Source organism: Cricetulus griseus, chromosome 7 (assembly GCF_003668045.3).
Source record: "Cricetulus griseus strain 17A/GY chromosome 7, alternate assembly CriGri-PICRH-1.0, whole genome shotgun sequence".
NCBI classification, from domain to species: domain Eukaryota; kingdom Metazoa; phylum Chordata; class Mammalia; order Rodentia; family Cricetidae; genus Cricetulus; species Cricetulus griseus.
The window spans coordinates 42545255-42559205 of record NC_048600.1 but is presented as its reverse complement, the minus strand read 5'-3'; the positions used below and the strand labels follow the sequence as shown (position 1 = coordinate 42559205).

At 39.4% G+C, this 13951-nt stretch overlaps 1 protein-coding gene across 1 annotated transcript in view; it reads right to left on the bottom strand.

Moving 5' to 3' along the window:
* The window catches only part of LOC100770451 (histone lysine acetyltransferase CREBBP), a 127546-nt gene that overhangs the window by 20813 nt on the left and 92782 nt on the right, over nt 1-13951 (bottom strand). Inside the window, exons 14-20 of the mRNA XM_027424024.2 lie at nt 13194-13607; nt 11541-11720; nt 10609-10798; nt 7123-7241; nt 6069-6308; nt 5596-5684; nt 521-601 (exon numbers count right to left, since the gene is read on the bottom strand). Coding sequence (XP_027279825.1) covers nt 521-601; nt 5596-5684; nt 6069-6308; nt 7123-7241; nt 10609-10798; nt 11541-11720; nt 13194-13607 — 1313 coding nt within the window. The remainder of the gene's footprint in view (nt 1-520; nt 602-5595; nt 5685-6068; nt 6309-7122; nt 7242-10608; nt 10799-11540; nt 11721-13193; nt 13608-13951) is intronic.

The window sequence follows — 13951 nt, the reverse complement described above, 5'->3', positions numbered from 1 at the left end:
GTTCTTAAACTCTGAGCCACCTTTCCAGGCTCCCCAAACTCATCTCTGTAAGTCATAACCTTAAGCTTTCACTCCTTCCCAAAGTCTCATGGATAGTTCATAATGTAAAATCCAGCTTGTTTTTTTTTAAAGGGCGGTTCTGTTGGTGTTGATATGTACACAAAGCTCATTTTCTGTGGATAAGGCTATCTGGCTTCTTAGGTGTAAATGAAGTTAGAATTTTCAATTGAAAATTTACCCACCACCACCACGAAGAAAGCTATTTGTTAGTGAAATGTACAAGGTCAAGAATTGAATGATTCCTGTCTGGAATGGAATAACATGGAGAACTAGTGTTGCTATTTGGGTGACACCTATATCTTTAAGTATAAATATCTATGTCCGTGCAACCATGTTTCCATTAAATGTGGGTATAGTTAATATGTGAAGAAAAAACACAAATTGCACAAAACTCAAAATGGCACATTCTGGATTCTTCTTTAGTGATGAACTCAAGGAAGTATGGCAAGATTGTACTTACGTCTGAGGTTGGGAAGGGTCGTCACCCAGGGTCACATTCTCGCCCTGGATCTCTGTGAAACACTTCTCACAGAAATGATACCTGTCAGCAAGAAGGCCATACTTGGGTGAACTGGTCCATCACAACATACAGCCACCCAAGCAACGAAGCCACCAATCAGAGCAGGGCAGAGCACCACGACGAAGGGGGGGCGTTGTTGGTTGATTGATGGGTCAGTGAGGACAATGAAAGGAACAGGGGGGTAGGTGGGGAAGGGCAGAATTAGAGAACAGGGAAGGGAACAAATAGCACAGACACAGAGGTAAGACGCAAACACCAGACAACACAAAGCAGAAAGCCAAGGCAAAGCATTGATTAGCATTCGGTCTCATTGCACGCATCATAGGCCATCATCACTAACAACGACAGGTTTGGTCCGGCTCCAAGATGCAAATGCTTTCAAGGAGTTAATACTAGGATTGCATGGAGCCTAAATTTAGAAATCTGAATTTTGTTATAAAATCAAATATTGAGCCAGGATTTAAAATAGAAAATTTTACTTTGAACAACAGTATAAGAAAAAAGCCTTTAAAAAGCAAGTTAAACTGGAATAGCTTCATTTTCAAAATGGAAATTTTATGCTTGATAGCATCAGAGGTTTTTATTTCCAGTGTTAAGCCAGATCTTCCAATGTGTGACAATGCTGAGCACCCAGAAACATTTTTTGTTGTTGCTGTTTATTCGTTATTTTCTCAAGTTAATCACTGTTAATAATAATTGTGTTATAATACAAATGAAACCAAATCCATATTCTAGACAAACACTTAACGGAAATGCAGTCAGGGTCAAAGACTTTCCAGCCATTTATTAATAAGAATATTCAGAGAAAAGTTGTGATATATTGTATAAACAATACAATATATGCAAACCCACAAACAATTTTTGAAGCTTTGGTTCACTTCTAAGCTGTGATTTGAATTTTGGTACTGGGACCAATCATTCATGAGATACAAGGTGAATGACTGTTCTGACTTGGTATCAACCCAAGTTAAGCAAATTTAGAGAGTTAATCTTTAAGTAGCACAATCTGCATTTGAAAAATTATTCATCATCCCAATTTCTTGTGTGATAATAATAGAGAGCCTGGGCTCATGCTGTTAAGTGACAACAATTAAAATAAAGACTATTAAATGTTTGGAAAGGACACGAATGAGAAGTTAACAAAAAGGCGGATTCTGCATAAAACAAGATGAGCACACAAAAATACTATAAAATAAACAAGCTGAATGGAGATAAATTACACAGGCAAATAGATGAGCATAAGCTAGCAGCAGCAGTACAATAAAATGCGGTTTAGTGCTCAAAACTACATCTACAAGATACCAAGAAGGATTAGTATTAGGGACACTGATGAGACTTGGGACACGGGCTGAACCCCAGTGCAGAGGAAGAGGTAGTAACTATGCTCTCACTCACTTGCTCACTCATCACTCACTCCCATGCTCATTCATTCACTCACACAGCTACAGAATGAGACATGAGGCATAAGGAAAGGCCCCCACAAGTCCCAGTTTTCATCTTCATTAGAACATTGAGCATTTTGTCCACAGATTTCACTAAATGACACATACAACCAATTTAAAGCATCAAACTTCATTCAAAGCATTCGTAACATTTCCAGTTTATCCAATTTTTCACATTCTGTTGATAAACAGGGCAAATTCACTGTAGATGATGACTAGACTAATAATAGTTTCTTGCCAGGACAAGAATAAAAATTGACTACAAACAGTTTTGAATGAACCATAGTAATGCCCTTGCCTTTCACTATTTTGTCAATAATTCTTATAGAGACTTAAAAAAACAATCTTCCACATACAGCAGGGCATGGCACAAGCAGACATACCCTCAAGACAAGAACATACACAACTGGGGGCCAGCAAGAACTGCTATACAATTTTAAATAAAACCACCACAATCACAAGTGAGTCTCAGTGACTTTAAGAACTTCGAAAAACTCAGCATTTTCAGTCAGTATTAAAGCCTCACAACATGCAGGACATATGTTTCTAGTGGCGGGGACTAATGCACTGGCAGTGAAAATTACAGACAATCAAGCTGTTCATTAAAAAGGTGAGAGGACAGGGCCCATAACCTCACTTCATCAACCTTCACTGAGATGAAGACACTGATGAAACAAGTCAAGTCCTCGATAACAGACGTGATGTAGACGATCTTACTATGACAAACTCTACATTTATTCTCCCTAAAAATAAAGGTTCAGAAGTTCACTTCTTCACCCTTAACAGCCTGGATAACATTTTGTCTTGTGTGAAGGAAGTAGTGTGATGAATATGGAACTGTGAAGGAGAAATACTTCATGTAATCTGATGATAGTGCAAATCTGGGTTGCTAAGTTAGTACATGTAACTATATGATTTAGCTGTTTAATGCATGATCTTTTCAAATGCAGATTGTTTTAAGTACTCTATCAGCATTTACAAACTGAGATATCAATAGATAAATTCTACATTATCTTCAGATAATTATTGGAAAAGCTGTAACACTTTCCTAAAAGTGAGTTACATTCAAATTTTAAACGTGTAGAAACAAGTGAAAATGTAAGCACACACTAACATAAACATTAAAAATTTCACTTGTTTAAATGGCCTGTAGAATGTTTTACTGATTTAAGGGAGAACAACTATATATTGAAACACAATAGTGTTCATAGTCAATTTAAAAACAAAAGATAAACAATCAAATGTTTATTGTTGAATTTGGCGACTGCTTTCTTAGGATTACAGGGTATTAATAATCAATTCATATGCTTTTCTAAGAACAGAGGGTACAAAGCTTCTGAATTTATCAGACATAGGATACAACTCCTATACTTTGATTTTAATTCAAGAAAAATCACTTTTGTTTAGTGGAGTTTTACACAAAAATAAAATTGGGCATTTCAGGACTTCCAGAGTAGACCTGGTGTTTGTCCTCTATCACTAAACTTTCCTGACCTACCAGTTTAAGTTATCTTTAATTACTCTCAGTGGATGGGCCCAGATCTGTGTGAGTGATCACAAGCAGAGTCCCTAAGCACCCAGGAACAATGCAAAGGTCCAAACACTTAAGAGACAGTGGGCAGTATCATGTTTTCCTACCTGACCAAAATTGTGTATCAGGCACAGTATTTTTTTTAAGGCATAATTAATATTAATCCATACAATCTTGTAACTCTAGAAGTCAGGTGCTGTGGCAAGCAGATCAAGTTTGAGGCCAGTTGCGCTACAGTGAGACCCTGTCTCAACAACAACAACAACAACAAACAACAACAACAACGCAAAAAAAACCAACCAACCAAAAACCAAACCAAACCAAACCAAAACCAACCAGCCAAATAAACAAACTTACAACTTTATATAGATCACAATGGTATTCAAAGTACATTTCTATGCATTATTCCATTTAAGTCAGGACAAGAGCCTGTTAGGGAAGATACTATTGGGTCTGTACCTAAGGCAAGGTTAAGTTTCATACAAAATGAGATGTGCTAAGAGTGAAAGGGCTAAAAGAATAAATGGAGGGGACAACTCCTGCATAATACATGGTCACTCTGAGAGGATCCCACTATGAGGGTCTATCCTTTCAATTTTGTCTTACAATATTTCTACTGAAAGGTTGAGGGTAACAGACAGAGCATAATCATTGTCCTGGATTCTATCGATAGCACTAACAGCAGCAAACAGTATCACAGATCACAAAACCAAACACCTTGACAACCCCCGCCATCACAAATCCCTTCTATTTAAGAGAATGGGAGTGTTTAGATAGAAATTAAACTATGATGTTGTTTTTAGCAAGACAGGTTGTTCAGGCTGCACTTCTACTAAGAGATGACCCTAAGCCAGGGTAAAGAACAGTAGACTGATCGCACAAGGCTCAGGAGGCTTCCTTTTTGATTTTTTTTAAAAATGTATTTATTTGTGTGCACATACATGCGTGTGGAGATCAGATGGCAACTTGAGGGAGCCAGTAGTCTTCTTTTATCATGTAGACCCAGAGATCAAACTCTGGTCATCAAGCTGACAACAAATGCCATCTTGTCAGCCATCAAGTTCTTCTTATGGAAAAAAAATAGCATTTGTATAGGAGCTCTTATGAAGATAGTTATATTTTCTTTTAAAATTATAAGTATAACTAAAAAAAAAATACTTAAGAAAAAAATTTCAAAATTCCAAATTTGTCAGGCCTATGTAAATGTACCCCTGAACAAGTCAACAGCCCTGCTTTGACTTTATTATGGCCCAAATAAGAAAATGTCTAACTATTTCAAGCACCAAACCCTGATGAAAACCCTCAGGCCTAAGACAGAGAACAAGTGCAAAGCTTGTTGGTCACACAGAGGCTCTTGCTGCTGGCTCACTTACACTGACTTTAGTGTAAGTCATAGTTTCAAGGTCTCATAACACAACTGACAAAAGGGAATTTAATTTTTACTTCATCTTAGCAAAAAAGCAAGTAAGCATTTAGGAATTTAATTTTCAAAACAAGTCTCAAACTATAAAAGTTATTTGTGTATTATGCATTTGCTGTAGAATAAAATGCAAGTTTCTATTTTCTGAATAGAATCTTAAAAGTCATTCAGGCTTTTCAAAGGTTAGTCTCAACTTTGGTCTCTTGGCTACAGTGTCATATTTCAGGTAATTACTATTGAGCTACAACTCAACTCAGGGTAATATGATTTTTTATTATAAAAACATGCTGCTACTTTTTTTTTTTTGAGACAGGGTCTCTCTACATAACTCTGGCTGTCCTGGAACTCACCTTGTAGACCAGGTTGGCCTCAAACTGAGAGACCTGCCCACCTCTGCCTTCAAGTGATAGGATTAAAAGTCTGTGCTACCACGGTCAGCATATGTTATGTTTTAAAATCAGGAGACCAAGGAGCTACCTGACCAACCAAGAGGTACAGAAATTTTGGTACCTTTAATAGGAATTCGGGACATAAATAACATGTCCAGGCTATGATCAAATGCACAATCCTTGTCTTAACACCTTCCTTTGCTCTGGAATACAGGGACCTGCATGGTGCTTACCTATTCTGATAGCTGTAGTAGGCTGCATCGCGAGGAATTGTGCACAGCTGCTTCCCATAACAGCACAAAGTCTGTGGGGAAAACTCATACTGCAAAAACAAGGAGAAAATACTAAACATATATTCTATTACCACCCTCAAGTATTCTAGCATGCTATGAAGTCACACGGAGTTGTTAAGTTACTAACTAGAACACAAGGTAAAATTCTAACAATGTTCATAGCTACTTCAAGACACTTTTGAACTTAATATGACAAAATTGGAATATCTTTGGTTTCACATATTTCACACAGATACAATGGGCACAGGGCAGTGAGAAAGGCCTGCCAGTGAGTACCTCTCACTTTGACCATGGCATCATGTCAAACTACACTATACCCTAGAGCTTCTGAGCACATGTGTATAGTCAGAATCTTAGCGTAACACCACTTTGGCCAGATTAACCAGAAAAGTTTGTTTCCCAGAAATATATACCTTTCGTCCACAGCAATATCCGAGAGACTGCATAACAGGGTCAATTTCTTGCTCAAAGACTTCTGCAAGTTTACTGCAAAATTTATACACCCGGGATGTCTTTCGATTATATAGCCAAGCATTGTTGAACATAAGCCAGACATCATCCACATACTGCCAGGGTTCTTGGTACTGCCCTGTATCCAGCTTCCGTTTGATGGTAGAAAGGTCCATAGGATTCTTCACAATATCAAAATAATCCTAAAAATAAGTCAAATCTGTGAGTGAATCCCCTAAGTTGTACAATAAAAGGATCAGACATTCTGTTCCCAAGAATGAGAAATGGAAGTAAAAAGAAAATAATCCCAAATATTTCTCTGATTTGACTCACTCAATATGGTAACTGGTATGTGCAAGTGTGATTAAATTACTGCAAAGGCAAAGTTAAAAAAACAAAATTCAAGGGATTATTAGAACATAACTTTAATGAAAAAGAGGATTTTAATTTACTGAATAAAACTGGTGAATAAATTCATCAGAAAATGTATACTTCTACAGATTCCCTTTGGTTTATATAAACAACATGCAATTTAATGATTAACACAAACACCAACCTCAAAAGATATGGCCTTTCCAAGTCTCTCAGGGATATCAAATGGGCATTTAAATTTTTAAATTTTTTTTTTTTTTTTTGCTTTTTCGAGACAGGGTTTCTCTGTGGCTTTGGAGGCTGTCCTGGAACTAGCTCTTGTAGACAAGGCTGGTCTCGAACTCAGAGAGATCCACCTGCCTCTGCCTCACGAGTGCTGGGATTAAAGGTGTGCGCCACCAACGCCTGGCTGGCATTTTAATTTTTTAAGCCAATTTTACATACACTTGTACACAAAGCCTCAAATATAAAGGGGCTCTGTGCTAAAGCAAGTGGGCTGAGCACCAAATGCTTCTGTTCCACCAATAACTGCTGACAGACACAATTTTTATATTAGCGGAAATCCTCAAAGCAAGGTAATAACCGATTTTAAGAGATGAAACAACAGATACCCAAAGTTATAACCCATCTTTCATATTAACTTACTGGGATTCCTAGGAGCTGGGGATCTACAGGTTGCCGAAAAGGTAAAGACTCTGGGTCCTGTCTGTAGAGTGCTTCTAGAGTTGGCATAAGTGCCTGGCGTAGCTCCTCGGGTTTAAAGACTAGAGGGAGAAAACATCAGGAAGAGAAATTACATAATGGGTGCTCAGACACATCTAATATCACATCCAAGCTACAAGTCCAGTAGCTTCTACTTCCCAGCCACAATTCTTTCCAACATTCACCATAGTAAGAACCCTTGAACTAGAGGTCCAAGTTGGGGTTTCTGAACATAGTAAAGTGGCCTTTAAATATGACACTCAGACCATGAGACAAAATACAGCATGTAGGAGTTTGTTTTAATAAAAATTCCCAATCTTCAAATATTGCTGTTAATTTTCAATTCTGCTACCCTGATGAAACTGGGCAGTAAATAAAGCCATTTCATTGCAGGGGCCTTTTATGAATTCTCTGGTGATGCTTTTCTATCCTTGGCTTAGTTAAATTCAACTCACTTGAAATAAACTATCTGTTGCACCCTCATATACAAATGTAAAAAATAACTACAAAAACAGTAAATTTCTAAAAGTTCCATAGTGTTTCTCCAACATTTGTCAGTGCCCACTGCCCTCACCTCTTAGCCATCACAATTCCTACTACCTATTCTGTTTATTGCCATTGTGCCTTTAATTCCAGGGCAAGAGGACTGACTGCTTTGAGTTCCAGGCCAGCTTGGGCTATGGAGCCAGACCCTGTCTCAAAGGAAGTAGCCAGCCCCCCAAAAAACCAAACAAACAAACAACAAAAAACTAAAAGTAAATAAATAAAATGGCTGTCAAATACTTTCAAGACAGGCCAGTCTTAAGAAGAAAATAAGAAATCCTACTCTAATCCTTAGGGTGGAGGTCAGTGTGTCATAACCCTTGGCTTTTCTTCCACAAAGAAACCTGAACAGACAAAAGTGTATCAAAACAGATCTGATGACTGGTGTTACAAATGATCCAAACTTTGTGGGTCTTTTTTTGTATTTTACTGTCTGTGGTGTCAAATGCCTTTAATACTAGCATTTGTTTTCGGGTGTGTGTGGGAGGGAGGGGGGATGGGAGAGCAAATGGATCTCTGTGAATTTTAAGGTTGGTTCCAAGCCAGGCTATACCAACCAAGCATAGTGAGATAAAGTAACAGTTGTGCCATGGCATATATCTGCTGTCACTTCTGTTAGGGGGTCTAACTTGGATTTTACCTGTTTATTTTTTCACATGAAAGTTTAAAGGTTAAGAAAGAAATTCAACTTAACATCCTTACTTTAAGCATGTCAACAGATGCACCAAGGTTCACCATAATTTATCCCCGCTAGAGCAGGGAAACATCAGGTCTCCTGAGCACCTTGTGACAGACACTGCCTTTTCTGCAGGACACCTGACTACTCTGGCCCTTGTAGTACTGGCTCAGGGTCTAGATGAGCAGAGAAGACTCCCTATTATAACATCTCCAGGACTCAGCAACACAAAGATCCACTCAAGCATACAGACATATTCCTAGTAGCCTTGTAAATAAATGAACATTCTTGCTTTATTTCTGCTAACTTCATTCTTCTGCTTATAAAACAGTTACAAAGGAGCATCTGGTTGGTTTTTTTTTTTTTTTTTTGGGTATGTGTTTTTATCTTCTGAGACAGGGACTCAGTATGCATAGGTTAGAATTGACTACATAGCCCAGGTTGGCTTTGAACTCATTATTCTACTGCCAGTCTCTGCAAATGCCAGGATTATGGGCTTGTGCCACAATGCCTAACTATATCCGGTATCCTAGAGAAATATGGTGTTTCATGTGTTTGTTTCAGGTGTTGTGTGTGTATGTGTGTGCATGTGGAGGACCAAAGCTGATTTCTTGATTGTTCTTCACCTTATTCATCACATTAGGATCTCTTTACGCAGAGCTTGTAGGAAAGGCTAGTCTAGCCAGCTAGCATGTTCCAGGAAACCCCTTGTCTCTTCTATTTCCTGAGCACTAGAATCATAAGTAAGCTAGCACAGCTTCTGTGGAGTCTGGGAGTACTGAACTCTTGTCCCAATGCCTGTTGCATGTGCAATCTCCAAAGCCCCTTAAATAATTCTTTATAAGAAAACATTTCATTAAAAGCTTTTTCATTCCAAAAGATAAGGGAATGATAAATTATGATCAAAATTTCTACTTTCTATTAGTCAAGGTCTCAAAATGATCTTTACCTTTTTTAATGACCAGACATATGAAAAGCAAATAAAATTCAAGTTTTAGTCTCAAAAAAGGAAGCTTTTATTGCCACACAGCCATGTTCATTTATTTGTATAAAATCTGCTGCTGCCTTTGAAGAGATTATTTTTAACAGAGACCTTAGGATATATGAAGATTGAAATACTAAAAGGCATGCTTGACAGGATATGCTCTACTTCCTAATTTGGGAGATCTAGTCCAAATAATCAAAAACCCTCTGGAACCCTAAATTATAAAAGAAGGTTTTTCCTACTTTGGATCTTTACTGCCTCAGCCACCAACATTCTCTACACTCTTTCTCAAATGTGCCTGTCACCTGATGCTGTTAACTTCCAATGTCCAGGTCACCAGGTTAACCAAGGGTCACTTGACAATCTTCCAACACCCTATTGCTTCTTACTGTGGACACATCTTAAATGGAGCACACCTAATTTTTACTTGTCCTGAGCTAACCTGGAACATCTGAAACTTCATATTCCCACTCCACGCCATGTCACAGCAGCTATACTCCCTACATCAGCAGAAATCTCTAGTTCACACACACATGTAGTGATAGCACAAACATGCTGACAGTGATCACTGTTCATCAGGTTTTTGTTTGTTGGTTGGTTTTTGGTTTGTTTTTTTGTTTTTTCAGGACAGGGTTTCTCTGAGGCTTTGGAGGCTGTCCTGGAACTAGTTCTTGTAGACAAGGCTGGTCTCAAACCAGATCTGCCTGCCACTGCCTCCCTAGTGCTGGGACTAAAAGCGTGGGCCACCACTGCCTGGCTTATCAGTTCTTTATACCTGAGACAACTCATGGCTGATCACTCAGCAACAGTCTGTTGTTCTCATTTCCATATATATATATGTCCTTGAGTGTGTGCAGTGTGCACACTTCTGAATGCATTCATGTAGGCCAGGAGGACAACTGGTATCCTGCCTCATTCCTTTAATAAGTCTTATACTGAACCTGTAGTTAGCTGGTGGCAGGCAAGCCCTTCCTGTCTCTGCCACCTACAGTGCTTGGGTTACAGATGCACAGGTACAGCCACACCCAGCCTTTTACTCAAGCCCAGAAAACTCCCTTACAACTGAACCTCAGCAGCCCCTGCTGTCTCCATTCTCAAAAGTAAAACTTAGAAAATGGCAAACAAGGAACACAAAGTGGAATTTGTAATCATTTTCCTGTCTCAGCTTTCAGTCTTTGGTGTGGAAGCACAACACATTCCCTCCGTTACAGAAAATGTGACCTACTTTTTTTGCGTGGCTGGGAAGGGGATGTTGACTGTGAGGCTGTGCCATTAGCACTGCTTTCCTCTTCCTCTTTAGTTTCCACTTTTACTTCGGGTTTCTTTTCTTCTACTTCCATTGGTTCTGACTTCTGCTCTGCTGTGTCTGTTTCTTCTTTTACTTGGGAAGACCCTTGTAAATCCTCTTCCATCATCTTGAGAAAAACAGAGTCACAAAAGACAGATAAATGTCAGACTTACAACCTAGTTGAGCTTTACTCTTAAAGTCTCTTTGCACACACAGGCTTGCTAAGTGTTCCCTTAGTTAAAGGTACATGTACTATTCCCCCCCTCAGTCCCCCAATAGGGAAAGGAACAAAATACAGCACGGGTTGCAATCACAGTTCTAATTAAAAACTTTTCCAAAATAAAAGTATGTTTACATGGCTCAGTAAAACATTGATACATCTAGTTCGGAAGTAAAAGAATCTTAGAAAATTGAAACAAAGATGAAAATCCTACACTCTGAAATAGTAGGATATGATACTTGGACTAACTGGAAAGAAAACGTCCTACCCGAGGGACACAACATTGCACATTAGGTAAGACACTGGCAAGACATAAAGGAGTGTAAGTGTACTGATGACAGAGTTGCTCATCTTTTGAGAGGTATCAGGTATCTAAGGTTTTATTTGCAACTTTCTGATTTTTGAAATAACAAGCAGAGCAGGCCAAACAAAACCACAAATTCAAAGGCTGGATGCAGCTCTTGGCCCCTGATTTCAACTTCTGCCATCAGTTAGTAAATGAATATATCACCCTTTCTGTGAAGAACTAGAAATGAATGAAGAATATCAACAAAAAGATTTCTAGAAAATTCAAAGATGAACATCCAGGATATGTAGGTGAAGCTAGCACATACAAGCCATGTACTGCCACCTAGGGAACAACATCTACCTCAGACCGAGGTTCCCCCTTGGATTCACCAGGATCAGGCTCAGCATCATCTGTCTGAACTTCTGTCTTCATTTCCAGCATGGGTACCTCAGGTCCTGGCTGCTGGGAACCGGTTTCAGCACTGGTCACAGAGGAGGGAGTGGGGACCCTATTATCAATGCTGGCTGCTGCCTGAGAGAGCTGCAAAGAGATCATAATCATTGTTCGCTGTAAAGCAGGTAACATCGATGGCCTTCAGCTCCTGCCCTTCTGTATTTCTCTGTACAACCTCAGCACCTAGTAGAAACACTAAATGACAGAAGCTCCCAGAAGGAGCTCTGAGGAAGTCACTTCCAGAAACACAGTTTACTCCTAACCAAAAAAACCAGAGCTAAAAGAACAGTTTTCTAAATTCTAACATGAAATTATTCTCTCTTGGCTTTCTATTGGATTATTTTACCATTACTTCCCTTCACTAGCATTCAGGCTTATGGAGAAAGGCAAACTATAAACACCTAAACAGTTATTAAGAGACTGGGAAGTAATGGCCTATGTGAAGCAGAATATCCAACAAGCCTGTGTTAATGCAGAACAGTGATGGTGGTGGGGTATTCAAACACTCCATGGCCATGGAACAGACTTTACCCAATGAAGTACTACATAAACTAATAAAGGAGATAAAAAGATTAACAAATCTTTTACAAGAAATGTTTTTTGAGGATATAGGGTGCAGTCAGTGGCAGAGTGCTTGCCTAGTGTTTGCAAGGCCCTGATTCGAAAACAGGAAACATAACTTATTTAGAGATAAAATGCACAGTCAGAATAAGCATGAGAAGGCAAAATAATAATGCCATCTTTGGAACTGTCATTGATTTTGTCATTCTACAAATATCATGAGTAAGAATGAAATTAATGCAAATCTGGGAGGAGGGGATCTATAAGTTAGACTTAAGAAAACAATACTAAGATTTCTGTATTTCTAGAAAGGCACTTGGCTAGGCACTGGCCAGTAGGCCTGGGATGACACAGGACACATCTCCCATCCTTCCAATGCCACCTACATAGAGGAATGGGCTGTTTAGTGCCACAGAAGGTACAAGACTCGCTCTGCTGTTTCATTATGAATAAGAAAAGTTTCCTATCTGAAAGAAGGCTGATTAACCAGGTTGGCGGACCTATAGTTTGGAGCGTAGCATTTTACCAAAACTACAACACTAAGAACAAAAACTATTAAAACCTGGACAATATTAATCTAGGACAGAAAATAGGGAAAATAATTGTTGCACATACAGTATAAGAGTTCTATCTATGTTGTGATATATCAATGACTATTAATTTCTGTAAACTACTTTAACCAAGGGTAATTGTAAGGCATGCCTTTAGGGACAATAGGAGAAACAAAATAGCTCCTTGCAGTTCCATTAGGGGACACACACATACATTTTAGCATTAAGGCAAAATGTTACAGCATCCTGAGAGAGTTCTGGTTTCTCTGTCTCTGTCTCTGTCCTTCCCTCCTTTTTCTTTAAAGAAAAGGTCTTACTTTGTAGCTCTGGCTAACCTCATGCTTACAAAGATTGCCTGCCTCTCTGTTCCAAGTGCCTGACAGAACATTCTTATGAGAAGGTAGCTTTAAGAGTTTGGCTTGATAATGACAGACTGAAAGAGGCTCACCGGTGTGCCAGGAGGCTGAGTGTGCACAGGTGTTGGTTGCTGCTGTGATGACTGGGGGGTAGCCACAGATGGTGGCTGCACTGGGGTTTGAGGCTGTGGAGTCACCTGGGCCTGTGCTGCTGCTTGGACCGTAGGGGTACTCTGTGTTTGGGCAGCACTGGGCACTGAGCCAGGAGTTGGGGTAGGGGTCTGCCCGGATGACACAGGAGTAGATGGCTGAGTGGGAGCTGCTGGCTGGGGAGGTGTCATCCCAGGTGGTGTTGGATGTTGGAGAGAGGGCATGCCAGCAGCTGTGGAAGCAGGAGGAGGAGTTGGGTGCAACGGTGATTGTGTCACTGGTGGGCAGGGCAGCTGGCTGGCCTGGGGTGCCAGCATGTTCAAAGGATTAGGAAGAGCACCACCAGGCACCTGGCCCTAAAAGAAACAAAGTATGTTAGAACTACTTTACCCAATTAAAAACATAAGAGACTTGAAGAAATTTTAATCAGTTTCTTAATTACTTCTGCTAGTTTCATAGGGATGCTACATTTGTACAAATTCACAAAGTAAACATTTATACTATACACCATACCATGTAAAAGTTCACTCACACTAAACTGCTTCTCATACTTGGAGTTGTACAACTATAATATCTGGCTACAATATTCACGTTTACTTAGCTTACTGACTTCATGTTTTGTCACAACTACTTGTAACTTAAGACCACTGAAAAGGGTGGGGGGCTAGTGGGGTGTTGCGGGGGAGGGGAGAAGAGATTG